Here is a 27,953-nt window from a genome sequence, read left to right as displayed (position 1 = left end):
AATGGTAACAGGTGTGAGGCATATTAAAAACAGTGACTTCAAACTACAAAAATATAGTCTAGAAATGGTTGTTTTGGTGTTAGAGGGTTATTGACACTGTGACTGATCTAACTATTAATCACAGTCATGGCCTGTGGGAAGTTTTGGGCCAATGAAAACCCTCATATGTGGACAAACAAAAATTCTGCTGCAGGCACAGGTTTGGAGAGGTGACCATGACCACTGGGCTGAACAGCGTGCATGCTATAGATAATGTGTGAAACATCAACCGCTAAAAAGGCAACTCATACTGAGTAGCGTTTGAGAAGAATGCTTAGTATTTTTACTTAAGTATGATTTTTTTTGCAGTTGGCTGCAGACTGCAGTTGGCCTCACAAAACAATGCCCGGTCCCCCACTGACACTGACACTGAAAATGACTCTTACCTCTTGCTTGACCCCCACTGACACCATATCTCTTTCACTTTGTTATCACTTATGGTTCTGTCTGTCTCGTTATCATGTTGTCTATTTATTGTTTATTGTTTGGCACACATAGCTTCGAGACCAAAACAAATTCCTTGTATGTGAAAACCTACTTGGCAATAAACTTCTTTCTCATTCTGATTCTGATTTTAAGACCAGAAGTTGAAATTGAGTTTTAGTTTTAATATTTTAGTAATGTAACTGTATTCATACTTTAACACAGATTTTCAGTACTCGTTCTACCACTGGGTTCCTCGTACAGAGCTCACAGCGCTTACCAGAGGGGAGGAGTTTGAACAGGTTGTGTCCAGTTGTGCACAAATGTTTCCTACCCGTTTTAATCGCCTGGTTCCTCTGTCGGAGCGCAGGTATGGCTACAGAACCCTGGGTGAGGTGGCTCACTGTAGTACCCACGACTCTCTCCTCTACTATGGAGCCAGAACGGTGACTTTAAAATTTGGCATCCAAAAAAAAAATTGGCATTGAAAACAAAACCAGTACTGAAAAAGGAAACATTGGCATTGAAACATTTGTATTGAAAACAGTTGTATTGGCATTGAAACAAGTATTGGCACTGAAAAAGGAAACTAATTAAAATAATTAAAATCTGAAAATCTTATTATTTTATTTTATTGGGATTTTTTGTATTTTTCAATGACAATCTTGAGATTTTTTCTTCATGTCACTTTTTTTTCAGTGACAGATTTTTTTACAATGTCAGTATTTTTTCAGTGTCACTGATTTTCAGTTTCAACTTTCTGTCACTGTTTTGGCGTCGAGAGGGAGGGGTCTGAGGGGAGGGGCAAGTAGAGCGTGGTTTGCATATAATTTGCATATCGGCATCCTGAAGAAGTGCGCAACCCGCCATCAGCCCGAAGCCTCTGGCATGGTGGCATTGCTAAAATGTCCAGTCCACCGGGAACTTCCAAACCGCAAGTAAGTCTGTTTTTTTTCTCTGCTATTTACATGTTTATTCACATGCAACCTGGCCTGTTTGGTTAGCTTTTAACGGCCGTTATGTTGTTTTTGTAGAGGTCCGCTGGAACATGTAAGTTTCTAACATTAGCCGTGTTGGCTAACTTAACCTGTGGTTAATGCAGGATCAAAAATAAACACCCGCCAAGCGCCGAACACGGCTAAAAGTCGGTTTTGGCAGAAAAATAAATTAATGTCATGTGTCACCGGCCTGGCGGTAAATACTTGTTGCTGCCAAGTAATAATACATCACAACGGCGGCTAACAGTAACATAGCGTGGGACGTTAACATTGACATGATAAACAGCAGGGCTTCGGCTGTGTAGTTAAGCTACTGACATCCCCAGCACACGCACACACACACACCATACAGAGTCTCATCTTTGAGCCGCTAGCTCAGCTTCAACGCAGGTATGCCACAATAACTCTTACAAGGGCCGCGAATTTGCTTCTGGTGACGATAAAAATGTTCCAGCGGACTCTGTTTCCAGCGCGGTCATGGAGAGTCTGAGCAGCTAACTTACTGAGCTGTGACTACCAGCTCTGCTTTTCTCAGTTTACCTGCCACTGACAGATGAGCCAGAAAGTTAAATGTGGACCCTGAGTAAATGGTAGCTAATGTTAAGTCTCCAGCCCTGTGATGTTTTGCCGTTGTGTTTTTCACAAAGACCCTGGCCGAGTGAAAGTTAACTTTAAACGGCTGTTGTGCTGGTTTGGCAGCGGTCCACTGAAACCAATGCTAAGTTATTAGGTGTTGGCTAGCTAATCTGTGGTTAATGATAGTTAGCGTTAATTCTCCAGCCCTGTGATGTCTCTTTTCTTTTTCTTTAGGAGTTAGAGGCCAGTGTTATTGCTGCTGCACAAGGCCTCATAAACGTGCTAACGCAAAATATTCAGCAGCATCACACCCCAGCACAGCAGAATCCAGTGCAGTCACATGAGCAACAGAATCGACAAGCACAAACAACAAAACAAACAGTGCAGGAGGAGATGACCAGGTGTTTAATTTATTTGTGATCATATGTTTGACTTATTTGATGGAAAATTATATTTCATAATGTTGATTTATTTTCATCTGTTAACCTCCCACATGCAGGTCATTTCCTGGCTTCTTTACCAAAAGGAAAGGCAAAAACCGCTTTTCACCCTTACAAACCACTCCAGGGAAGCCGAAAGTCTGTAAGCCATTCAGTGTGTATGTATATTTGGTGAATAAGGGCTGTACCAGCACGCCTTCTGCACCTGAAGAGCTGGAGTTGAGCCAAGCAGGGTTGGGGAAGAGGTCCCTCACTTTGACGGATGATATGAGCCATGCAATGGTATTGCAACCACTCTTTAAATTTAAGTTAATCATAATTTTGGCATTACAGTCCAACTGCATGCACACTATTAAACTTGTCAATATACAGTAGTTATTGTGATGCTATTACTATACAAAACAATTTAAAGTATTAGTTATAAATACTTTTATTCGTTTTATTATACTGTCCTTTTTTAACCGCCTTTTCCCATTTCTGTTATTGATTTCTCAGGTAAATAAAATTCTCATTGAAGAATATCCCAAAATGGAGGGGGTGGAAGGGTGGTTGTTCTACAAGGCTTCAGGTGCATACCATTTTCAAACACCTTTCCTTTGGATGGTGCAGGAACACCAACATTCAGAACTCTTTCTCTCACTTTCTGTATTTGCAGGTGGCCACGGTAGAAGAAAATTGCTTGCCATTCCTCCTGATGTAGACGGGTATACAGGTAGACTGATTCGCAGTGTTTCGGGTGCTGGGAAGACGACCATGTACATTGTTCCACTGCAGCAGGACCTTGATCTTACTCCACTGCCATCTGATGCCACTGAATTTCAAAAAATGCCTAAGGCTGCATGCCAAGTGTGCAAAGAAAACATGCCTCTGCATATCCTAGCATTGCACATCGAGGGTTGTATGGAGTCTGCAGCAGATGATGATGATGAGGTAAATGCATATAACAGAGAAGATATGGCGAAACAGTACATATATTTGGGAATCACAGTGTAATAAATGGTAAAATACCATCACATTGTTTTGTAGATGGTAACACTATTTCATAACACATAAAACATATCTCAATATCTTATATATAAACTATACTCCTAACAATGATACATTTGAACTTTACGAAGCAAGAATTAAACCCTGTACTGTAATAATTCAGAACATCATGAAGTGCTCTGAGTTCCTCAGATGTTTTTTATAGACAGTTGAGATAATACACTGTTTGCAAAAAAGTGTCCGGAAATTTGTATTGTTTCTATGTATGTCGTAGCATTGATTATTTCTCCTCCTATGTATTTATGGATACAGCTGTTTGTTACTTTACAGGACTGGCAGAATGAGGTCGAGGTTCTTTCTGTCACAAACTCACCACTTGCGCACCCTAACAAAGAGTCCAGAGATTGTGGCCAGGTAATGATTTTGAGCTGATATCTTGAAAGATATGTAAAATTGCAGACAGAGACCTTGTGCAATTGATTTGAATATCTGTTGTCTACAGGATAGAAAGGAATGCCCTATATGTTGTGGCTGCTTTCCATCAGATGAAATTGTTCTGCATGCAAGCCTGTGTGGGGAAAGGTTTGCCATTCTATCATGTTATCATACATTTTATTTCCCCAACATATTGTCTTTGTTAAAGCTGTGTCTCCTTGTAATATATCTACTATGCACTATATCAGGGATTTGGGATTAATTTAAATATAATTTGCATCTTTATTTTAGCCTTCATAATGCACAAGAAATGCTGTGATAACACAAGAGTGTAATGGCAAGGTTACTCAATGGGCATCTAGGTTGACACATAGGTCCAAAATAACATCAGTAGAATGCCTTTTTACCATTGTTTTTCAGGTGTGCTGAAACATAAACATTGATATATTATACTGAATATTACATACAAATTGAATGTTTTAATGTGTTTTTGTTGATCCTTGTCAGTCTACAGGACATGTTGAACTACAGTACAGACAGCTGTGTGCTACGGGAGGGAAGCGTATCTATGGCCGATATGTCTAGGTGATTTTTTACCCCCATCTTTTTTCATCAGTCATTTGTTTTCCTACGGTGTCATTAAATTCAAAGTTAAGTAATTGATTTTTCTCTCTTTTTTTTTCTTTTTTTCTTGCTGCTTTTTAATAGTGACGATGATGTCCTCCAGTGGCTTGCAAGCCAAGTAGATGCAAGCAAAGATTTTAAGATCTGCATCACCCGGGACAACCTCGTCCAAAGAGGCCTAATTCAGTGGCAGAGACAGAAGAAGGGCTCCCCTGTCAACAAACTCAATGTGACTTTCATTGGCGAAGCTGGAATCGACACTGGAGCATTAAGCAAAGAATTTTTGACTGGTAATGTATCTTTTATGACAATCTCTCGCACCAAACACTACTGAAATCAGGTTCATAGGTACAATATTTTTTTATTTACTGAACGGTGTTTTCTGTCATCATTTATTGTATTTAGAAATGATGCATGGCATTGAGAGGCGATTGTTTGAGGGCAGTGGCAAGAAGGGAAAGAGTCCTGTCTACTCTATGTGTGACCTAGAAAATGGTTTCTACAGGTTTGCATTGTTTCCTAGTTATCCTACATTATGCAGTTTATGCAAGTAAAAGTAAAAAGTCACAATTACAATGTCTGCACTGTTTGTTGATGACATGCAGAACTGCAGGAGAAGTGTTTTCTGTCAGCCTAGCTCAGGGTGGCCCAGCACCATGCTTCTTCAGAAATTGGTGTTACCAGTTTCTTGCAACAGGGGACTTTGATGCTCTGCAGCTGACCAAAGATGATGTGGATGATCTTGAATATGCCTCACTCATAGAAAAGGTGAGTACATCTGCTATGAACAACTGTGCAAGACCATTAAAGGCTTTTCTTAGTGTACAGTATTTCATTGCTATACTGTTAATAAATTTGTTGTAATATTAGGTGGAGGCAGCAACTGATCTGACACAGTTGACAGATGAAATCGTGAGTTGTGGTTACACTGGTTTGCTAAAGATGGACCGAAAGGACAGAATCATAAGGTCCGTACTTATTTTCCAGAGTACAATTTTTATTTTTATATAATTCATTTTGATGCACCCAGCATCAGTAGCCACTATAACAGAATAGTATTATTACTGTTTTTAGAAATGCAGCATTTGAACTTAAAATATAAATTTGTACAGCCTTGTCTTAGTCTTAATTTAGTTGTGTGGAAAAAAGCATGTATTTCCCTTTTGTTTATGGGTCTTCTGCAAATCAAGACAAACTTTGTTCCCTGTTCTCAATAGAGCCATTGTTCTGCATGCTACAATGCGTCTGACTCCTATGCTTCAGCAAATTAGAAATGGGATGAAGGTCTACAACCTTCTGGATGTGATTGGGAAGCATCAAACTCTCTGCTCAAACCTGTTTGTCCCCAAAGAGGACGATGACAGAGTAAGGATTCTGGGCATTAAATCATCCAGATTTGCTTTACTGCTATGACTTGATAATATGCTTAGAAACCCTACAGGATGTAGTAGTAGAGCTGCATCTCTTTATGATTGATACCATTATCTTTTTATGACTTTCTGTTATTGCTTTGCTTAACCTTTTTTGTTTTTGAAGAATACAAAGTCATATGTAATGTGGACCTGTGGTCTTTTTTCAAAGTTTCTATGTGTTCCTATATGTGTAGTCAACCCTCCTCCTTTTTTCCCCCCTTTTGCCCCCCCCCCCCAGCCGGATGCTGATTACATAATGAGTATCCTAGTGCCTGAGCTGAGTAAGAAGGGAAGTCCAAGGCAAGCAAGAGAAAATGCCATCATCAACTTCCTCCAGGACTTTCTACAAGACCTGGAAAACACAGGTTTGACTTAACCTGTCTTTCTCACATTTTAAAGTACTATACATATTTGCCATGCAAACAGCTGTTACCTAAAATGAGTAGAGCAGAATATGATTCCACGTACATGACCTACATTTGGCACTTATTATAGCACTCCACCAAAAAGGACCATCAATAGATTTCCTTTTTAGAAACATTAATTTTGTGGGTAATGGCGGGTGGCAATGCTTATGGCAAAATGGTCCAGGTTTTGAACTTCACTAGAGCCTTTCTGGACTTTGCCCTCCACAGCCCAAAGACATAAGTAATAGATCAAAATACATGTTTCTTAAGAAAAAAAAAAATTCCCAGAATGCAGGAATATTGTTTAAGCTTATGTGTCCCCTCCAATGTTGAATGGAAACATATGCCTGTGGTGACAACATAGTACACTACAAATGTAATCAAAAGATTTCATACTGTATACCTGGTATTCTTTTGGATTACATTATTCTAGGACTATTCCTACCTTTTGTTTTTATCTTTCAGTTATGTCAGTGTATATTAAATAGAAATGAATGCAGTAGGGTTAGTTGAAATAGGCCTTTGGGATTAATCGTGCAAATTGGTAAATAGGGTTGGCTTCTTGCAGTGTTGGATTTTTACTCCATTGTAATGAAATACTCTGATTTGTTTTATCATGCAGATCAGAATGAAGACCAGAAAATGTGTGAGCCTCTGACCCAAGAGGAGCTGCTAAGTGAAGGGCACTGGAATCAACAAAAGCACGCAAGCCTGTCTGTCCCAACAGTAATGCAGTGGTTAACTGGACAAAGGCACAAGCCCCTTCTTCCATCAGAGAGGGCAGATTTTAAAATAAATCTAATATTTGAACACCACTGTAATGAGAAAATGCCTGGTCACCACATTTGTTTCCCACTTGTAAGTGCCTGCACAAATACAATAACTATTCCTGTCGAACATATGAAAACATACACAGAGTTCAGAGATATAATGACAGTAGCAATCAGAATGGGTAGAGACTTCGGTCGTGTGTAGAGGTCATGTTTTGTGACCACTGATGTTTACTTGAAAGTCAGCCAGTATTGTGAATTTTTTTTGGCATTTTTGTTAAATCTGTTCAGTGAGCTATTTATTGTTCTGTGAGAGTCTTAATAAAAAAAATACAGATAGCAAATACAGATAAGTCAAACCATAAAAACAGCTCAATATTACGGTTTGGTTCTTCACACTTGATTCTCCCATTGCATTGTTTTTTTAGTTTGGGATCACTGCTAACAGTTTATTTGAAAAAAGGTCATTTAAGAACTCTGTATTTGCATTTTGTTTACAGCGCACTGACAAATGTACATGTAATGTAAAACCTTGAAATGTGATGCTGTTCCTCAAATTACAAGGTTACGTGTACTATTGAAAAGTTGAAATTGTTCAGTCTTCCACATACACATTAGTTTCAACATGTGTATGGCAAATTCATGTCATTTAAGTGAAATCAACTTTGTGGGGGTTTGGATTTTTTACTAAATCGTCAGCAAAAATTAACTTGACAACAATAAATATGGACATAATGCGGTCTGTGGCCTTTATCATTTTTTCATTGTGAATATTAACTGAAGTGTTTTACTTGAGTATGTCTACAGTATTATGCTGTAAAATGGAACTAATGTGCTGTTTTCCACTGAAAAAAACCCCCAGCATTTCACTTAAGAGCCCAACACAATACAGATGCACATTATACAGCATGAAAGTGTTCAAATTCACATAGCTTTATTTTAAATTCTTCATTACCAAGATATCAAACATGACATACTGAGTTTGGTAGATGTGTAATGCAGTGCGAGATAACTGTCTAATGGTATTTAAGACGCCAGTTTAAAATATCTGCATACACTAGATTTAAAAGTTTGGCCAATAAAATTGTGGGAGGTTACATTTGGTTGTTTAAAACAAGTAACAGCAGAATAAAACTGGATCTCTTTTTACCATGACAGACTGAGTTGTTTATATACTGCATAGTAAAACCTATATATCCTAAACAATCTCCACAATAGTTCTGCACAAATACCTATTCATGCAAGCAATTACAATTTCATTTGTCTAAGAATCGGAAACAATTTTTTTGAAATCACAGAAACTGTTGAACATCTATTCTATATTGCAGACTGCATGTTATCCTGCAAAGTTTGAGTGAAATGTTACATAGTCAAGCGCAGCCTTGTAAATGTCTCTTCCATTGTCCTGGGAGGGAGTGATAGGATTGATGGCTGCCCTCAGTCCAGCCATAGCCTGTGGCCCCAGAGGGCACTGGATGGGTGGTAGAACTACTCCACCAGCAGCAGCAGCAGCAGCAGGAGCATCTTCTCTCAAACTGTCAGGGTTGAAGTCCAACAAGTGATCTTGCAAATCCTATAAATGGCAAGTAATTTTGTTATAACACTTGCCTTTTGTATACTTCACACATTTGATCTTCAAAGAATTCATTTTAATTTGTTGAGAGTACGAAAATACTGAATATACATTGTCGTTAAAACATTTTTTGACTTCTGATTTGATCTATTTTTGCATTATTTGTCACAATTGTTTCAGATCTTAAAATATGAGACAATGGGTAAACCTGATTAAACATAGCTTGGATTCAACATTTTTGAGGTCTACCTCTAGATTCTCTGGAGCAGCCACAGGATACTGGAGAAATCCAATGGTCCAAAGTTGATTGGGAGTCAGGTTTTGTTCCGTACGCAGAGGATGGTTATCCCACCCAGCTGTAAAAGTGTCTAGGTCCATTTGGAGGCGTGGTACAAATATGTACTGGGCACAGAATAACTGCAGGCTGTTGGAGGGATCAAGCAGGCACTCCTCTTCAAGACCATGAAGTAGCTCATAATATACCCTTGTTACTGCCATCCACACGTCACGCCATAAGCGCTCCACTCTTAAGGAACAAAAATACAAAAAGTGCACCGTATTAATATTAGAATCACAGCCAGGGACACTCAAAATGTAGGTCAGACTTGGTTTCTCCTCTCTGCCTGCTTGGTGAACTGACTGACGCAACTGTCTTGATATGGATGCACTGCTATCCATTTCCTAGGTAACCCAAGGTTGAGATCATCTATATTTTGTTTCATTACAGATAGACTCTCTGTAGAAAGTGTTGCATGTATTGTAACATAATAGATTGCTTCTCTATTTTTCTCTGCAAAACGTTGAATGGGTTGCCAAATATACCCGGGCTGGCCATCCATATACCTGGGTGGCCCGCCCAAGTAAAGTCTATATGTGGGAAACATTGACTTAAGTTAACTTAGGTAAGCATGGTGTCTTGATTTGAACAAAAATCCAAGACTCTTCACGCATGTATAAAGTGGTGAACAATAACCTAATTTGGACACAGTGCATCTCTGTAGGCCTACGAAGGATAAATGCTTCCTGTGAGGATGTATCCTTCAGATTTGGTTTGGTACTGCAGTGTTCACTCTGTATTACTGTTGCAAGTCTCCCCGGCTGGCCGTCAATAAGAATTGACTTGCTCCCAAGAATTTCTATGACAGAAATCATTTTTACATAAATCATTTCTGGTGAAGACTGTTTACAGCGAGTCTGTGGATTATCCAAATTTACTAGGACAGAGATGTTGGTGTTACGGTCTTTGCAATGCAATTCTTTAATGCTTTAGGCATCAAAAAACAAATCATTGGGTTAGGGTTACTTAAAAGAAACACAACTTTGATATTTACCTTTGATTATGCACACTTTTCCCAGATATGTAGCTTGCTCTGCCACAGCCACGAATAGTGAACATGCATTGAGCAATGCCGACATTTTCAACCCCTTGGTCTCCTCTAACTCTAAATTATGACATAAGAAACAGAGATAAAGTCAAATGTTTTCAGTCAATGAATTTTGACAAAAAGACAATCATGCTCTTGCTGTTTTCTTACCTTAATGGAAAGCCAAACTTTTCAACTGAGCTCATGAAGAAGCCAAGTGCTGTTGATGCCTTGTTATTATTCGCAGAACCCAGGTACATTATCTAGAGTATAGTGACAAAATACTTGCGTGAATGTGCCACACTAAATAGAATATGGTAATACTAGGCTCAGCCGCATTGCTTTTTGAAAAAGTGTCAAATGTTTACCTTTCGTGAATAACCATCAATTCCAGCGAAGATAACAATACCATATCTGAAAGGAAAAATAAATTATCAGAAAGTGTATCAACTCTTAAAATTATAATAGCTCTACATACACAAATCATTAAGTGGGTCAATTCAGATTTTCATACAAGGTATTTCCCAGGTACCCATGTAACATTTAGAATCTTTTCCCTACAGAATTGCATGTTTCTTTTCTCACTGTGCAGTTATACTGTCAAAAAAAGTTATCTTCATGATTCTGCTTTAACCAAATTACAATAAAAAAAATTAGGGTATTCAAAAAGGTTTAATCAGCAAAGATGGGCAGCATCCTCCGGTATATTTTCCACAATATTAAATGGATGGTTTACTAGGGGGGTATACAAGACATCTACCATCACTTTATTAAATAATTTCTTAATTAATTAATTTCACACTGTCCAAAGAGGACTACACATTCACTGGAGACAACTGCAAAGACCTTAAAGAAAAACTGTCAGTATTCAAGATGATGTTCTTGAGATGGTCTCATAGAGTGAAGTCCAATTATTTGTAAAAGCTGCACTTTAGACGGGACATCCCCCTATAATATGATGAAATGAAACTAGCCTCAGTGTGTAAATGACTGGTTTTTCCCTCCTTTATTTCATGTAACAGTTAAACCAATGTTGTACACATAACCATGTTTCATTATGTGTGGCACAGTAGACTTTTTCCTGACTGTATGACATCCTCATCCTGTTTTTTTATGGTAAACTACTGCATTTACTGCCTAACGCTGAATTAAAGAACCTTAAAGAACCATGCTAAAATGATCAAGGCTTCTTCAGGAATGTTCTTAATTTACAGCATGCATGCTGATCCACACAGTGTGGAATGGACTAAGAGTCACTAAGCAACAATCATTAAATAGCTACCCATTCACATGTTGAAATTTTATAGAATGGGGGCACAAACTAACTGTATGTGCAGCTTAATTAATAAACTGTATTACAAAAGTTTGTTTTGTTGTAATACAGCTCCAGCAATCTATAGCCTATGTTGTAATAGCATACAAAATCTACCAGCATCCTTCAAACATGAATAGAACTTATTTGTAAAAGCTCAAGCAAGACTCCCTCTGCAAACAATTTCAACATTTATACATATAAATATATGAACATATTATAACAATATTCTTGTAAAACATAACAAACACACACACACACCTGATAAGTTTGTGGTTTGTGTCCACGTGGACCAGTGAGTGGGGACCCTTGACAGAATATGTTCTTCTAGCAACACAGCCTAAACGTGCCATTCTCTCCAAGATCCCTGCAGAATCCACCCTGCGCATGGATGCTGAAACCTGCTCCCATCTGACTCGGTGTCCCATCGCTTGCAGTTCGCCCTTCATCATTCTATAGCCTATGTGCGGCATCCTCAATTTAACTGAGCGCACAAGATTGTCCAGCTCCATATCTGTGATATTGCTGTATGATCCCGTAACTGATAGTCCATACTCACGCATCCGCCGATATACTGTCCTTTTGCAGACACCCAGGAGCTTAGCTACACAGGGGATGGACAACTGCATGTCGATAAGGTTTTGGAGACATTCTTTAGAAATTGCAAGTTTTGGCTGTCCCCTACCACCCCCCAGAACCTCTACATAGGTGGCAGCTGGATAACTCTCCTCTTGTAAACGAAGAAGTCTTAATAAGTCAGATAAAGCACGAACAACATCTTGAGGCAGCTCTACTACATTGGCAAAAGAGCGTAGAAGTCCCACTTCATGACTTAAAACAAAGTGCAAATAATCCAAATCCACAGGCTGACGTCGCAGAACTTCCTGAAGCCTTCTCAGCATTCTCTCCATGAACTGCCTCACAATCGAAGGTTCCTGTAATTAATATAAAAAAAAAAAAACACTAATGTGATGACACATTTATCAGAGCTCAAGTTGCCATGACAAGCTACTCTACCTTAGATCTGCCATACAGCTATAGAAATGTTGAATTGGCGCACATTTAATTAAATATTAATTACGTTTAAATCAAATAATTTAATGTTAGAAACCCCCCTTTCCACATATGAGCAAATGCAAAACTTTAATTTTGATTTCAAATTAGCTAAGCAGAACTCAGTGCAATTCATGAAATAACAAAAGATGTTATTTAAAGAAACTTGTCATTTCCTTGGATCGTCAGCGCAAAAAGCCAAATATATAAAAGTTAATAGGTAAACATATTTTGATTAACTTACCGTCATCTGTTGGGGTCGCGAATCTGCCATCTCTCTCAACTTCAACAACACCTCCCTTGAACTGAAGTAATATTCCGGGTTTGTGCTTGTCGATTCTGTTGCTCATGTGACTGCACTGGATTCTGCTGTGCTGGGGTGTGATGCTGCTGAATATTTTGCGTTAGCACGTTTATGAGGCCTTGTGCAGCAGCAATAACACTGGCCTCTAACTCCTAAAGAAAAAGAAAAGAGACATCACAGGGCTGGAGAATTAACGCTAACTATCATTAACCACAGATTAGCTAGCCAACACCTAATAACTTAGCATTGGTTTCAGTGGACCGCTGCCAAACCAGCACAACAGCCGTTTAAAGTTAACTTTCACTCGGCCAGGGTCTTTGTGAAAAACACAACGGCAAAACATCACAGGGCTGGAGACTTAACATTAGCTACCATTTACTCAGGGTCCACATTTAACTTTCTGGCTCATCTGTCAGTGGCAGGTAAACTGAGAAAAGCAGAGCTGGTAGTCACAGCTCAGTAAGTTAGCTGCTCAGACTCTCCATGACCGCGCTGGAAACAGAGTCCGCTGGAACATTTTTATCGTCACCAGAAGCAAATTCGCGGCCCTTGTAAGAGTTATTGTGGCATACCTGCGTTGAAGCTGAGCTAGCGGCTCAAAGATGAGACTCTGTATGGTGTGTGTGTGTGCGTGTGCTGGGGATGTCAGTAGCTTAACTACACAGCCGAAGCCCTGCTGTTTATCATGTCAATGTTAACGTCCCAGGCTATGTTACTGTTAGCCGCCGTTGTGATGTATTATTACTTGGCAGCAACAAGTATTTACCGCCAGGCCGGTGACACATGACATTAATTTATTTTTCTGCCAAAACCGACTTTTAGCCGTGTTCGGCGCTTGGCGGGTGTTTATTTTTGATCCTGCATTAACCACAGGTTAAGTTAGCCAACACGGCTAATGTTAGAAACTTACATGTTCCAGCGGACCTCTACAAAAACAACATAACGGCCGTTAAAAGCTAACCAAACAGGCCAGGTTGCATGTGAATAAACATGTAAATAGCAGAGAAAAAAAACAGACTTACTTGCGGTTTGGAAGTTCCCGGTGGACTGGACATTTTAGCAATGCCACCATGCCAGAGGCTTCGGGCTGATGGCGGGTTGCGCACTTCTTCAGGATGCCGATATGCAAATTATATGCAAACCACGCTCTACTTGCCCCTCCCCTCAGACCCCTCCCTCTCGACGCCAAAACAGTGACAGAAAGTTGAAACTGAAAATCAGTGACACTGAAAAAATACTGACATTGTAAAAAAATCTGTCACTGAAAAAAAAGTGACATGAAGAAAAAATCTCAAGATTGTCATTGAAAAATACAAAAAATCCCAATAAAATAAAATAATAAGATTTTCAGATTTTAATTATTTTAATTAGTTTCCTTTTTCAGTGCCAATACTTGTTTCAATGCCAATACAACTGTTTTCAATACAAATGTTTCAATGCCAATGTTTCCTTTTTCAGTACTGGTTTTGTTTTCAATGCCAATTTTTTTTTTGGATTAAATTTTAAAGTCACCGTTCTGGCTCCATACTCTCCTCCCTTGCCCAATATATCCTTGAAGAAGAAGAGAGATATGAACAGTTAAGGTTGACATTACAACACATTACAGGTGTTTGCTGATATGAAATGTAGCTCAACAAAGCCAAAAAACTGCAACTGAGCGCACTGTTATGAATCAGAAAACTGGCATTTATACCTCCAGGGAAGGATTTGTATAGCAATCCACAGGCAGTGCAAGGTTCAATAGTGTACATGCTTTTGAGTTCTTCTTGAAAAGCAGAAGAAAACTTTTGAAGATTCACAACACCTATTGAGAAAAAAACAACACATTAATACATAATTAAAACACAGAAGGAGGCTAGTGAGGGAGGCCACCAAGACACCTATGACTACTCTGAAGGAGTTAAAAGCTTCAGCAGCTGAAATGGGAGAGACTCTGTATACAACAACTGTTGCCCGGGTTCTTCACCAGCCAAAGCTTATGGGAATACTTTTTATAGGCACTGTATATACATTTGCTTACGTTATTGTTACTTACTTTGTAGCCATCTGTAATGTGCTCTCTTCCGGAACCATTTACTTGATACAATGTCCCTAAACGTCTTGCATACAAGTGCAATCTTTGCGATGGCCATCTCCTTCCATGAGGATGACTTCCAGAAACACCTCCACAAGAAGTTCATCAGAAAGCTGTGCAGACAAATTCAAATAAAATTTTAAAAATTACTGCACCAAAACTTTACTTGAGTATTTATCCAAATTAGAACACTGATGTACTTTGTACCTTTTGGCATATATGTGGATGTGTTGGGTTGCACAAAATGTCAGTGAATGATGATGATCGCTTATGACTGGTAATTACTATGCAAGTAAAAATTGTAGTTATCGTTGAATAATAAAGTACCTCCTCAAAGTGCGTTGTGTGAGGCCCTCCTGTTGTCTGCACACATTTGGCACCTGGGGCAGTTCCACTTTCCAACCTGCCAAGTCATGGAAAAGGCATTAAGTTTATTTGTGGAAGCTTGAATATGTAACTGCAGCACTTGAACTCTTTCGTGATTAGTTGAAAAACAGTGGTGTGATGATACACCCAGCTCATGACAGAGACACTACATGATTTTGGGTTCACGAGAATGAGACGTTTTTTGAACACTATTTGCAAAGACAACTTCAATGATGAAATATGTGACTGGAAAAATAGTGTTTGCACAAAATGCAAAACAATGCTGATCCATCGTGAAATGTTTTAAATAGTTCTTATCTTGTAATGAACGTCATTTCAGTTCTAGTGTGTGACCTTGTTACTGAACTCCTTTCCATAAATTCAAATGAGAAATTAATAGATAATAATAATAACAATAATAATAATAATAATAATAATAATAATAATAGTCTCTCAATACTTAAAGTGCAAACACAGACTGACACATTTTTTGTTCAAGCGTGATAAAGACAGCTGGCTACAACTACAACGACAATTTGCGTAAATTGTCGGTCACAGTAGCAACACCATGGTTTAGCATCTGAAGCTCGCAGTCACTCGCAGATGCTTGTAAAACTTCGGCTATGCTATCTGTGGGTGTCTTTGCATAGTGCTCGTGTTAGCCGCAGTGTACGGCACTATTTTGTAGTATTAGTGCTTATAATAGTGCTTACATGTTGTTCCCGTCTTGTCTGTCACCGTGTGCCGCTTATTGCTTCCACCAAGCACTCTAAATGTTGCCAGTTGAACGTCAGACTCCGTTATACGAGCTGCCGCTCTACATTTGTTCTGTAGCTACTCATATCGCGAGACAGCTTTTAACCTCCACGAAAAATAGCTTAACGATTTTATATCGCGAGATCTCGTGGTACGGGATGATTGTTGATCACTATACTAATTTGTGACATTTGTGATGCTGCAATAATGTCATTGCTTAATGTATTAGAAAATGACATAGACTTTATTTTCTTCAAAATTGCTCTAGGGGCTTCTGTTAGAAATTCAAAATGTTTTTTATTTTGAGATGTGTATTTTTGTGCCATTTTTAGACGTTCTGTTGTTTTAAAAAAATATATTGACACTTTTACACAGTAAATGTTTTTATACAAAAATGGACTACTGTTATCAAATATCCACTTGATTTGACAAATTTGGATGGGTAACGCTACATAAATAGAAGACAGACTTGAAATATTGCCCTATGCTTTACCACTCACCTAACCCTAACCCTAACCCTAACCCTGACTTGCAAATACTGTTTCTAAATGTTAATACATTACCATTCCATCTTGTTCCACAAAAAGGTGGTACTTAGCAGAATACATTCTGCTTCATACCGGCAGATGCTGAACCGCTGTGTTAGCCACTCGATGACTACCTGGAACAATTTTTTTTTTTATTTGTCATTGTGGTTTTATTGTCACAATTCATTTAATCCCCCGGGCAAGAAATAATTAACTTTTTATTTGTCTAACTTGGATACAAAAAATTATGTTGTACTTACCTCTGGCAAAATGACCTCAATTAAGTAGGCATCTCTTTCAGCAACAGCCACTTGTTTGGCAACAAGCCCTTCTAACCTGACAATGAGTTCTCCTGTCTGAAATATTGATAATGACAACATTAATATTTGCCTTTATTTTCATATTGTATGCGTTTCATACGTAGAGACACCATGAACTATTTTTTTCATTTGTAAGGTGTTTATTAATATATTAGCATTACATGCATGTATAATCTTTACCTTTATGTCGTCAAAAACAGACAGGTGGTCAGCATAGAATGCTTTCAGTGTTGGGTCTTATCCTGTGTTCCTGAACAGGTACATTCTGTTTGACAGAATGCGACCTGACAGAAGATCTATCTCCAAACACTGAGAATACAAAATAGTTTAATCAGTCCAAATACCTTTAAAAAGCAACATGTCAGGTTTGAAAAAGGATGTCATTATTCTTTCAAACCAAACCCCAAACCCAAAAAGGGAAATCTGTCAGTAATACCTTGATCTCTTTGTCAGTCAAAATGCTGTCTGCCTGCGTGGATTCCACAATATCTTTATCCCTGCAAGAAGTAAAAGCATGAACTATGAGGTCGGCTTGTAATTGCAATATAGCAAAGACATGTATTTGAGAAAATGTTCCTATTTGACTTTTGAGCTGGAGGACAACACTTAAAAACATTGTAATTTCTTTGAAAGTCAGCTTGCTAAAGTACCGTACTACTAGCACAATTTAAAAACATCACTGTTCAACAAATTATGGTCATATTTCATACAGTAATGACAGAACGATAAAATTACAGCAAATTATTTGAGATATTTTATTAGGTTTTTTTTATTTATTTATTTATTTTTTTAGGTTATTTAATGGAACATGAGCATGTGTCATATACTTACAGATATGTAGTCATGTCGCGATCACAACCACAATGGAACTCTCTGGTGGTCCAGTCTCCTTGCACACCTGCGCATTCAAAATGTATCCAACCTCCACAGCTTTTACACTCGAGCCAAGAAAAGTTTTTCACTTGACTGTGGAGTGTTCTACAAGACAAATCGAAACAGTCTATCAGCTTATTCGACTATATTTATCTTAAAACTGTAGACACCTTTATTATGCTCTACTTTTGTATCAAACACCTGGCATTAATCATTACACAAATGCTGCGTATTGCTGTTCAATTTCTTTCTTCAATACCTCTTTGAGCCAGTTACCCGCTGAAACACGCAGGCTTGTTTTTCCCAGGCTAAGCAATGACAGTTGGAGTCGCTTGCTTTTTTTTCCTGTTGCTGAATCCTGTCCTCCTCAAATTTTATTTTTTCCAGGTCTTCTTTGGTGAGTGGGAAAGTCTGTGTGAATGACAAAAAATAAAAAAATAAAAACATAAATAACATTACTCTGAATTCTCTTTGAGTAAACATTGGCTTTAAGCGAAAAGTTTAATATATCTGACCTGAACACTCAGGCCTTTTATCATCTCAGCCGCATTGTGTCTTCTTAGAGTTCGACACTGGTTGAGGGAGAGATCGTCATTGCTGACATCTCTGTTTTGGACCTCATTCTCAGCTGCCTTTTTTTGGGATAAAAACATAGTCACAAATGGCATACAAAACAGTTATTTCTTGTTGTCATCCTGTTTGTGTGTTTTACAAATGATGACAGCTCCTAACAAAGCTGAAACAGTTTACTTACCGAGCACACAAAGATCCCACAGTTATCATGGTCTCTCAGCCTCCACTGCTTTGGGAATGTGACCTTCCATCCCTTGAGACCTCCGTGGTTTCTGAAGACATTACTTTGATAACAAAACATAAGGGGTCACATTTCTATGACAGTAATTCCCTTGCCTAAATTTTTGAACCACCCTCTGAATTTTGTGTCTTCACTTCTCACCTCAGAAGAGCCATGTCGTCATCTGTCATTGTTGTTTGAATCCTCAAAGAATCGTACAAACTCAATTCTTTGTTTGAGAAGTCTAGTACCTAAGTCATAAAGATACCAGAAGCACATATATCTGCAGTTACATCTTTTGTTTTGTCTAACAGAGAAAAAGTAATGCTTTTGATAGCCACAGTGATAACTTTCTAACCAAGTTATCGGTGCATTTATACATTTATATATTGTCCATCAGTCTCTGTCTTATCACACCATTAAGGCTATACAAAATAACATATCAATTATACAGTACATCATTACAAATGTTCTTACCTAATGTTCTATGACTTTTTTATTGCAGCATGTCCACTGTGTGAGACCTATATTTATATGCTGGACTTGAGTAAATATGATTGTCTTCTTAAAAGATAAAAATGCATATTTACATGTCAAATATGAGCTCAACTACCATGGGGGAATGCAAAACTCCCCTTTAGTAACTGATAAAATGTCTCACATTACACTTATTATTTGTGTTATTTATTAATATAAGTGTTAAACATTTCTTGCATAGTATTTCAAATATAGCATCATATGTTTATTGCATTCTTCATTCTGAATGCATGTTTGGGTGATAACTTTTATACTACTTTGGCTACTGTTTACCTGCTGTTCACTTTAATTCTTGAAGTAAAATTACACACAAATTTAACATGTTGCTAACACTTTGCTGCAGCAAACATGGTCCAAGCATCTCTTTTGAATAATTATAGTGATATACATGTGTTTAACATCATTTTTATGACATGGTTGATGTGCTGTCATGTTGGCCTACCCAAAGGATAAAGTGGTTTCCAGTCTCAGGAGTGCTGTGACCCACAAGCCTTGGCAGAAATATTCGGTCTGCAGTCTAGTGCAGTGGAGACAATAGCGATTTCAGTATTAAATGTCCATGTTAAAAAGACAGATTGTAAAGACATACATCTTTCAAGAATGGCAAACCCACCTTTAAGTGTTTGACAGTTTTGTCCTGGACATGGCCATTTCTTATCCAGTCCCGACTCCACAGAATGTTGTCAAAGTGAGCCAAACTCACAGACTGTGCAGTGGGGATAAAGATTTATAAGTGTTACTGTCTCCTACCTTTACTGAGGATGTTGTGTTTGTTCAGAATTGACAAAAGCATACACACAAGTACTTCATATTACCTTACTGCAGGCCCGTGTAATCTGTGCCACTCTGAAATTGACAGCCTGAATAAAAAAGATGGTGATATCAGTTTTTGCAGGATTTAGCACATAAAAATTGTCACCACACACTTGAGTGCACACTGACATGAGCCACAGCATTTATCTTTAGTCAGACTGCATGTCTGACTGTAAACATATACGTCTTAATAGATTTAATAATGTTAACAGTACTGTCATACTCACATCATCTGTCAGCCACGGCATCGTCCATGAGGTGTCGTCCAGTAAATCCAGAGGGCAAACACTCTTAATGTCTTTTATTGAAATCTGGAACTTTCTCCCGATTTTAGTCAAAACTCGATTTTCGTCCCGAGATCCAGTTAGAAGACTTTTCAAAGTGCTCTACAAACAGCAGTGTTTTCTATTAGCTTATACAATTCATAATCATTATGGAAGTACAAAATGAGAAAAGTTATGTTCACATTGTACGATTTTCAAACTGTTTTTATGTGAAAAACATCAGATGCAGCTACTAACCTTGTCCTCTTCAGATATGCTGTAGTTGCTGGCCTGAAAAGTGATGTCTTGGACCTTGTCTGCTGGAACAGCAATAGGTGGCGTCGGAAGTGGCAGTGTCCCACTGCGGTGGAAGTGGCAGTGTCCCATATATTATTATTTGGTCTTTACACATGTATAAAGGCACTATTCCTTAACAGCGGTGTTATTTATAATGTAAGGGTGTATTGCATGTCCTCGGTTGTTAAATAATGGAAGAGCAATGCAATAGGTTGCATCCTGTGTGCTGTGATCACAGAAATACAGAATTTTAGATTTTCACTGTCATAGTTGTGCGGGTGGTTCATAGTGTCACAATGTTTTTTATAATACAACTCCTATATTTCTACTCCCATATACTAAACACACCACTTGAGTCTCCAGCTGGTCCAGAATGCTGCAGCACGTGTACTGACAGGAACTAAGAAAAGAGATCATATTACTCCTGTATTGGCCTCTCTGCACTGGCTCCCTGTGAAATCAAGAATAGAGTTTAAAATCCTTCTCCTCACTTACAAAGCTGTTAATGGTCAGGCACCATCATATCTCCAGGAGCTCATACTACCCTATTACCCAACTAGAGCATTGCGCTCCCAGAACGCAAGCTTACTTGTAGTTCCTAAAGTCTCCAAAAGCAGAATGGGAGCCAGAGCCTTCAGTTATCAAGCTCCTCTTCTGTGGAACCATCTTCCTGTTTTGGTCCGGAAGGCAGACACCCTCTCTACCTTTAAGAGTAGACTTAAGACCTTCCTTTTCGATAGAGCTTATAGTTAGGGCTGGCCCAGGCCTGTCTTGGACCAGCTCTTAGTTATGCTGCTATAGGCCTAGTCCGGGGGACAAATGACACACTGAGCTTCTCTCTTCTCCTCTCCTCTCCATCTGTATACATTATGCCTGTATACATGCCCCATCTCTGCATGTCACTGACTTCACTTCTTCCCCGGAGTCCTTGTGCTCTCTAGTCCTACAGGCTCCCATGGATCCTGGCCGCGCCCGGTTCGTGGATCGTGGATGCGCCTACTGCTATGGCCCTGCCTGATTATGGATGCGCCTACTGCCATGGCCCTGCCTGACACCCACCACTACTGTCGCTAATATTAGTCATATCTCTGTTACATACGTTCCACTACTATTATTGTAATGCAATACTACATACTATCCTTACCGTTAACCACTACTACTGTTATCACTAGTAATCACATTTCCATGTGCATTTCATTGTTGTTGCTGTGATGCCTCTTTATGTGCTTTCATTCCTGTCAACCATCCATTATAATTGTATACATCGTGATCTCGTTGATCTGCTCTGTACATGCGACATCTATTGCACGTCTGTCCGTCCTGGGAAAGGGATCCCTCCTCTGTGGCTCTTCCTGAGGTTTCTTCCGCATTTTTTTTTTCCCCTGTTAAAAGGGCTTTTTTTTGGGGCAAGTTTTTCCTCACTCGAATCGAGGGTCGAAGGACAGAGGGTGTCGTCTCTGTACAGATTGTAAAGCCCTCTGAGGCAAACTGTGATTTGTGAATTTGGGCTATACAAATAAAATTTGATTTGATTTGATTTGACCACTGTTGAAAACATGTAAACAAACCTGAAGACCTGAAGACCAGTGTGCCCAGCGGACCCAATGTCAGGGGCACGGATGACAGTTTTCTGATGTCATCAAGGAATTTGTTGTTAATGCAGCAGTTGTGCATCTCCAACAAAATCCTCACTGTCTGCTTGAAATGTACCTCGTTCATTTGGGTGAGCGAGTACCTGGTAGCTGCTAACTCGCGATTCAGCTGTTCTGCTACAGATGAATTTATTTTGGAGCGTAAATTGGGGCACAAGTTCAAACTCCTTAAACTTTCCTCTGGTCTCTTCTGGTGGAAACGGTCGTACAATGCGTACCTCTCAGTGGTTTTGGTAACTGGATGGGGCAGTATCCATCGGTCATCGTTTTTTGTTGGTGGTTGTAAGGGGGAATGTGTACTGAGGTTTTGTACCCAGGCCATTTCAATTTGGAGTTTCTTTTCTGCTGCACTTGCCAAATTGTCTGTGGTTGGTGGACACAATCGCCCTGCTTCGATTGTTCATGTGTCTGGCAACTTGGCCAGACACATCTGAGATATAGCATGTTGGGAATGCTTTAAAACTAAGCAAACCATCAACATGGTCCCTAGCGGACTCAGTCCAGAACAAAAAGTTCAAATAGTAGACCACTCCATGAGGGCAAGAGAAATGCAGTACTCCACCTGTAAATAATAAAAGAAAGCATAAACATAGAAAAAAAGACCAACGACACATAATCATTTTAAAGACATCTCATTTTGAAGTCTAACCTCCAGTCTTTTGCAGCTTCAAGAAAAGCTTTGGGTACACTTCCTTGAAGTTGACGAGCTCCTCCAATCTGTTCACGAGGTCAGTGACAGATCCCTCATCACTGACACCAAGTGCATTACAGGCCTCTTGCAGGTCTTTCTTTAGAGGCTGTGGGTGTTTTGGACAGTAGTAGTTTTTTTGTATTACATTGTTTAGACAATATAAATGACGAAAATAACTACTGACATTTTCAATATAACACACCTTCTTCAATTCAAGCAGGGACAGAATCGTGTCTTCATCCAACTGCTTTGCTGGCACTTTTGAATCTTCTTTTCTTTTTTTCATGCCTTTCTTTGCCTCTGTTTTTGGCAGCATGTCCCCCTTTCTAACATCCTCCCCCATCCAAGGAGCCAATGTTGAGTATGATGTCTTGGTCTCATATGGGTTTCTAGTTGATGTACCTGGGGATATTTTTAAATGATAAAAATAACTTTCATTAACATTAACAACATACTCTATGTAATTTATAGATATGCAGGCCTGTGTACTGCGTGTGATATGTATGTCCAATTATACTGTTTTCCGGTTACTCTGAATAACGTGTTTTTTCTTTAGCTCACTCACAGTCCTGGCTACCTTGACAAAACTTAAAATGCACAATAAGTGACTTTAAATGAGGGAAAACATACAAATCCCCTCAAAGAAATAACAACACAGAAGACAGCACCTTGGTCCCAAAAATAAAATGTAAATCAGTACATGTGCAGTAAGCCAACAGAAAAGTCCTATATTCATTACTACAAAATATGAAATTGGGCTGATTTTAAATGAGCATTTCTAGCAAAAAGTGTACTGGAAGCATTCATGATCGTTGTTGTGGACTGATGGCTGTGATCTGTATGCACTTTTTATATCAAATGAATTATGTGAATAACAGTTTACTCTGGACAGAACTCACTTAAGGGTATACTCCCTCTTGTGGCATAAGCGAGCAACAATGTGGTAAACTTTTATAACAGGTATGTATAGTCCTGTCCAGCTTTGATTATAATTTTGGCCACAGGCAAGTGATGAGAGATCAGTGTGAATTTTCTGTACAGGCCATTCAATTCTTTTGGATGCATACTTAGAAGAAAAATGAGGGTTGTGAGTGATAAAAAAAATTTAGTCTTATTCTACCAAATTCTATTGTATTTTGTGAAAACGCGAGGATATCTCCCTTTTTCAAATTAGATGACAAACCATAATTAAAAGAACACTCTTTTTTCCAGTTTTCGTTTCAGAATAGGCAATTGATTGATATGAAGGTACACAGATAAGCTAATAATTACCTCACAAAAGTTCACTTGTAGCTTATAAAAACAAATCAAAGTTATGCCAAAAGTGTTTTCAATTTTCCGTACAAGAACAATGTAAATCAAATGTTAACAGTTTCTGTTTGACAAACCCATCCCCTTTCCTTGAGCCATTTTTGTCTTGTCATGTAAATGTGGTTATGGGGCCTAGGATAGGAACTTTAAATGTCTAATGCAATAAACTAACCTGATATAAACCCCTCGGCGATCATTTACTGTCTAGCTGTTCCCATGCGCTGTTGATGTTGATGCTGAGGTCTTCTTCTGTGAGAACCTCTGGATCAGGCCTCTTCTAATGTAGAGACTGCAAAAAGTCATCATATTAGCAACAGCAGTGTAGAATGATATAAACAATAGCTGTTATTGATAATTAGCATAATTGCAAACAACACTAAGTTTAGTTAGATGTTCATGTATACACTGCAGGCTCACCTGGTATGTCAAAGGCTACCTTCCAGTTTGCATCTGCGATAACAACTGGAGGGCAGTCCCCACACTGGTAACAACTGAACATGAATCTGAAGTCTGTCAATGACAGAAAGTGGTGAAAAGCTCTTCGAACAGTTTGGTGGTGGAAACGGTTGTCATTGAAGAATGACAGGGTTGACGGCATGCGACCAGGAGCGGTTTTGTTCTGAGAAATGCATAAAAACCTGAGTCAAAAAAATACATCCAATTGCTGTTGTCACACACAACAGTCCTGAGACATAACTTTTCTGTTACCAATAACCTCAACGACTACTTAAAATAGAGAGTTAGTACATTTAATGATGTCATAACACGTAAAGCATTATATAGTGTCTAATTTCAATGAAAAGTAGCTTAAAATAAAGAACAAAGGCCCCTGGCAGTAGTTCATCATTATTTGCATGACAGATGACGTTCAATAAAGATTTTCACTCTAAACATTAACACTTACGGTCAATGCAGAAAGCAGAAGTTCACATAACGGGAGGGTCAGGAAGACACGGTCATTGAAATTGTGGAACCCAGACTTGTAGTCCTGAAAACGCACATGGTTCTTGCATAGGGGACACTGCTTGATGGCCACGGAGATACCTGTAGATCATTTAGGGCCAAATGAAAACAAGATGACAAACAAACACAGATGAAGACTTAATATGTACAGTATGTGTAACATAATGACTGATAGACAGACAGACAGACAGACAGTCAGAAAGGACAGACAGAAACAGATGCATGTTTTTTAAACTATCAACATCACTTGCTTTTTTTAATGTATGTGTAGCCATAAACAGTTGCCTGAGTGGTAATAATGTTGTAGGGCAGTAGATCTGGTGGTGTGGGTCCCGGACAATATGGGCAAGTGGTCTCTTCTGGAAAGAAAACATTGGGGGGATCCTTCTCTTTACTTCTGAGATCCACTGGTAGCTCCTGGAGTGGTGGGATTTTCTTTTTAGTATACAAATAGTTGGTCATTTGACATACATTTCTGTCATTTTCGGCATACGCTGAAATTTCAGCTTCCAACATGTGTATTTCTGTTTCCAGATCGTCTATGTCATTTATCAGGATGTCTGAATTAGGCAGGAGAAGATCTGGGGATTCCTGAAAGATCCACCACATTGCCAGCATGCGGTGGAGACAACAATGTGATTTCCCAGTCCCTCTACACTGGCAGTTCCACTTACCAGACACTGAGTCAAAGGTTACTCTAGTGCGCCCACATTTGCACCAGTTATCCATCTGGCCAGTGTATATAGAGAAGAACACCCATCTTTTGGAGTATCCCATGTCACCATAAAAGAGGGGGTATACTGTGTCCACTACATTTTCTAAGGCAGCTTTATGCATGCTCTCACACTGGTCAGACCACTCCTGTGATATTAATCCCTTGTCTTTCATTGCCTGCAATGACTGGAAGGTCAGGCTGGCAGGTGGGCTACAGTTGTTAGAAAAAAAAAAGCGTCGTAACCGCCATTACGCGTTTTTTCGATGGCACCATTTCTAAAAATGTTGAGGGGCCACAACAATACAACTGACCACCTATTTTAAGGCTTTTATGAAAAAGTGAACGGTTCACCTCAACTTATTGTAACGTATTATAATTCCAACTCGAACACAGCAACTGCAACTTGGCTGTAAACTTCGGTAATGGCTTCACGTAAGCTTGCTTGTAGAATTATGACAAGGTGATTCGGACTTTTTCAGTTAGAGTAATTCCATTGCCAGTCTAGCATACTACTTAAATATTGTAAGGAATACTGTAAAATCATGGAAACCACTTTTTTTTTTCCTTGTGAGAGCTTGTATGCGAGCAAAACTTACCAGCTATGTCTTCAAGTCATCAGGTAAACACTGTCTCTGGTATCAAAGAGTGGTAGACGTACTGACCTCACGCAACACACTTGAACTATGGGTAATGGCTTAGCGCTGATCTACTTTGCTATAGCCTACATAGCCTATGATTCATATCGTTTGTGGTATGACGTAAGGCAATTGATATTGGGGGTTGTATAGAGGCGGTGGATGAGCTGTATACACTACCCAGCAAGCAACTTTCTGTGTAATAAACATGTAATAGCCGTCAATTGCAAACCTGATGACTAGGCTAGAACAAGGCTAAATTTGGGTATGAGGATGTTGATTAAATCTTCACATATAGACCACATTTCACCAGTATTTGCAATACTGGCTTAGATGTGAGAAATTAGAAAAATGAGGATAAGATCTAATTTGCACATTTTAAAGGATAAAAGGTTTGTTTATGGCACAAAAGAAAGAGAAAGTTGCATAAAGCAGCCCCTTTGGATCAGCGGTCTCGTGCTTAGTATTCTCCTGGGCGGGTGGTCACGCTATCTAGTACGCCACTGAGTCGAGAATGGAAAGCATTGTACAATTCTTTCACTCGTGTATTTTGCTTCGCAAGTACGGTCTCTGGCAATAAGTGCTCGTGTTTACAGTGTCTGCGCCTGCGCTTTCCAGCAGGAAGCACAATTGTTGTTTTACATTAATGTATGAAAATACTACCATGATCTCAGGGAAATGTGTGCTGAAGCAGGAGTGGTATATGTAACTATTATATATATATACATACATCTCTAGTTTCTGACACGATTGAGGTCATTCAACATCTCCCGGACTATACTCAGGATGTTTTATGAGTCTGTGGTGGCCAGTGCTATACTATGCTGTTGTGCGCTGGGGCAGCAGGCTGAGGGTAGCGGACGCAAAAAGGTTGAACAGACTGATCCGCAAGGCCAGTGACGTTGTTGCGAGTGGAGCTGGACTCTCTGACGGTGGTGTCAGCGAGGAGGATGCTGTCCAAGTTACATGTCATCTTGAACAATGGCTCTCATCCACGCCATGACGTGGTGGTCAGCCACAGGAGTACATTCAACACTTTGTTCAACTCCTAATATTATTATTATTATTATTATTATTTCTGCATATTCTGAATTTTGAATGGGAGCAATTTCCCCTCGGGGATTATAAACTATTTCTGAATCTGATTCTAATTCTGAACAAATGCTGCTGCATAGACATGTGTAGAATAGCATGATCCGATAGATGAAAGATAGGAGTAACAATTAAATTGAGACGCTACATTTTCAGCACTTTCTTTATCACAACTAGCCAGACTGTAAACAGGTCTAGGTTCAGTGGCTGTTAGACCATGAATGAAAACAAGTCATCAAATGTCTACAGTGCCACCCTCTGGCAGATATAGGAACCTGCATCTGGACATTGGCAGCAGTGAACTATTCCAGGCGTAGTCAATACATTTACACATTCTCATTTCTTAAGCTCATGAGAAAAACACCCCGATGTCTACAACAATCCTCCAGTGAGCATTTTTCTGTTAAACAGAAATCACTAGCAACACAACATTCGACTGGCTCAGAAGTGCAAATGTTTTATTGAGTATATGAAGACAACAATGACAAATTCACATTTAGACAATATTTCCACCAGGATTTGCAATACTGGCTTTCAACTAAGACATTTCAATGTGTT

General features: G+C 39.0%; 4 protein-coding genes and 3 long non-coding RNA genes across 9 annotated transcripts in view; 1 reads left to right on the top strand and 6 right to left on the bottom strand.

Annotated features, from left to right (window-relative positions):
* Positions 1–723: 723 nt before the first annotated feature.
* Positions 724–7,853, top strand: LOC311253626 (uncharacterized protein). Its single transcript, XM_084384145.1, has 15 exons — positions 724–1,400; positions 2,271–2,437; positions 2,536–2,758; positions 2,972–3,044; positions 3,132–3,406; positions 3,794–3,877; positions 3,966–4,045; positions 4,406–4,483; positions 4,607–4,812; positions 4,928–5,027; positions 5,128–5,290; positions 5,393–5,490; positions 5,740–5,887; positions 6,173–6,299; positions 6,964–7,853. The coding sequence occupies exons 1-15, from the start codon at positions 1,368–1,370 to the stop codon at positions 7,314–7,316; spliced, it is 2,208 nt and encodes a 735-aa protein (XP_084240271.1). The 5' UTR covers positions 724–1,367; the 3' UTR covers positions 7,317–7,853.
* Positions 7,854–8,028: 175 nt separating this feature from the next.
* LOC311253622 (uncharacterized protein) lies at positions 8,029–13,943 on the bottom strand. 2 transcript variants are annotated; one of them, XR_014621726.1, is made up of 8 exons: positions 13,740–13,943; positions 12,658–12,869; positions 11,622–12,295; positions 10,417–10,645; positions 10,220–10,311; positions 10,016–10,126; positions 8,934–9,210; positions 8,029–8,684 (listed from the first exon to the last, which is right to left on the bottom strand). XR_014621726.1 is itself a non-coding variant. In XM_084384143.1 (8 exons), the coding sequence occupies exons 2-8, from the start codon at positions 12,685–12,687 to the stop codon at positions 8,448–8,450; spliced, it is 1,467 nt and encodes a 488-aa protein (XP_084240269.1). In that variant the 5' UTR covers positions 12,688–12,869; positions 13,740–13,942; the 3' UTR covers positions 8,029–8,447. The 2 variants fall into 2 exon arrangements, 1 of the variants encoding a protein (XP_084240269.1); XM_084384143.1 differs by having other exon boundaries at positions 10,417–10,462; positions 13,740–13,942.
* A 277-nt stretch (positions 13,944–14,220) lies between these two features.
* On the bottom strand, positions 14,221–17,061 carry LOC311253625. Of its 2 annotated transcripts, XR_014621729.1 has the most exons (6): positions 16,941–17,061; positions 16,701–16,796; positions 15,119–15,194; positions 14,753–14,904; positions 14,411–14,521; positions 14,221–14,268 (listed from the first exon to the last, which is right to left on the bottom strand). It is a non-coding gene; the product is annotated as an uncharacterized lncRNA (long non-coding RNA). The 2 variants fall into 2 exon arrangements; XR_014621730.1 differs by lacking the exons at positions 16,701–16,796; positions 16,941–17,061 and adding an exon at positions 16,477–16,563.
* Positions 17,062–17,587: 526 nt separating this feature from the next.
* On the bottom strand, positions 17,588–18,628 carry LOC311253617 (uncharacterized protein; the record flags this gene model as incomplete). Its single annotated transcript, XM_084384141.1, has 5 exons — positions 18,589–18,628; positions 18,388–18,490; positions 18,149–18,265; positions 17,893–18,044; positions 17,588–17,738 (listed from the first exon to the last, which is right to left on the bottom strand). The coding sequence occupies exons 1-5, from the start codon at positions 18,615–18,617 to the stop codon at positions 17,588–17,590; spliced, it is 552 nt and encodes a 183-aa protein (XP_084240267.1). The 5' UTR covers positions 18,618–18,628.
* Positions 18,629–19,419: 791 nt separating this feature from the next.
* LOC311253616 lies at positions 19,420–20,087 on the bottom strand. Its single transcript, XR_014621723.1, has 4 exons — positions 20,004–20,087; positions 19,779–19,823; positions 19,577–19,669; positions 19,420–19,480 (listed from the first exon to the last, which is right to left on the bottom strand). It is a non-coding gene; the product is annotated as an uncharacterized lncRNA (long non-coding RNA).
* A 2,280-nt stretch (positions 20,088–22,367) lies between these two features.
* LOC311253615 lies at positions 22,368–25,871 on the bottom strand. The gene is made up of 6 exons (XR_014621722.1): positions 24,895–25,871; positions 24,408–24,609; positions 24,163–24,279; positions 22,882–23,081; positions 22,638–22,785; positions 22,368–22,550 (listed from the first exon to the last, which is right to left on the bottom strand). It is a non-coding gene; the product is annotated as an uncharacterized lncRNA (long non-coding RNA).
* Positions 25,872–27,832: 1,961 nt separating this feature from the next.
* LOC311253630 (uncharacterized protein) overlaps positions 27,833–27,953 on the bottom strand; it is a 55,145-nt gene continuing 55,024 nt past the window's right edge. The window contains exon 6 of the transcript XR_014621732.1: positions 27,833–27,953. This exon is cut by the window's right edge and continues 660 nt beyond it. The gene's annotated coding sequence lies outside the window, so the exon portion shown is untranslated.

The sequence above is a fragment of the Pagrus pagrus genome (assembly GCF_965226575.1).
Source record: "Pagrus pagrus genome assembly, contig: HAP1_SCAFFOLD_25, whole genome shotgun sequence".
Classification (NCBI taxonomy): Eukaryota; Metazoa; Chordata; class Actinopteri; order Spariformes; family Sparidae; genus Pagrus; species Pagrus pagrus.
Note: the sequence above shows the minus strand (reverse complement) of the source record. Positions and strands in the feature narration are given on the sequence as shown.

What these genes read in the sequence shown, in the direction of transcription:
- LOC311253626 (XM_084384145.1), top strand. Translation starts at nt 1,368, where the DNA reads ATGTCCAGTCCACCGGGAACTTCCAAACCGCAA. An exon ending in CGGGAACTTCCAAACCGCAA is followed by an intron (nt 1,401 to 2,270) that starts GTAAGTCTGTTT and finishes CTTTTTCTTTAG; the next exon opens with GAGTTAGAGGCCAGTGTTAT. An exon ending in ATGATATGAGCCATGCAATG is followed by an intron (nt 2,759 to 2,971) that starts GTATTGCAACCA and finishes TTGATTTCTCAG; the next exon opens with GTAAATAAAATTCTCATTGA.
- LOC311253622 (XM_084384143.1), bottom strand. Translation starts at nt 12,687, where the DNA reads ATGGCAGATTCGCGACCCCAACAGATGACG. An exon ending in AAGTTTGGCTTTCCATTAAG is followed by an intron (nt 10,127 to 10,219) that starts GTAAGAAAACAG and finishes GTCATAATTTAG; the next exon opens with AGTTAGAGGAGACCAAGGGG. An exon ending in AAAAGTGTGCATAATCAAAG is followed by an intron (nt 9,211 to 10,015) that starts GTAAATATCAAA and finishes TTGTTCCTTAAG; the next exon opens with AGTGGAGCGCTTATGGCGTG.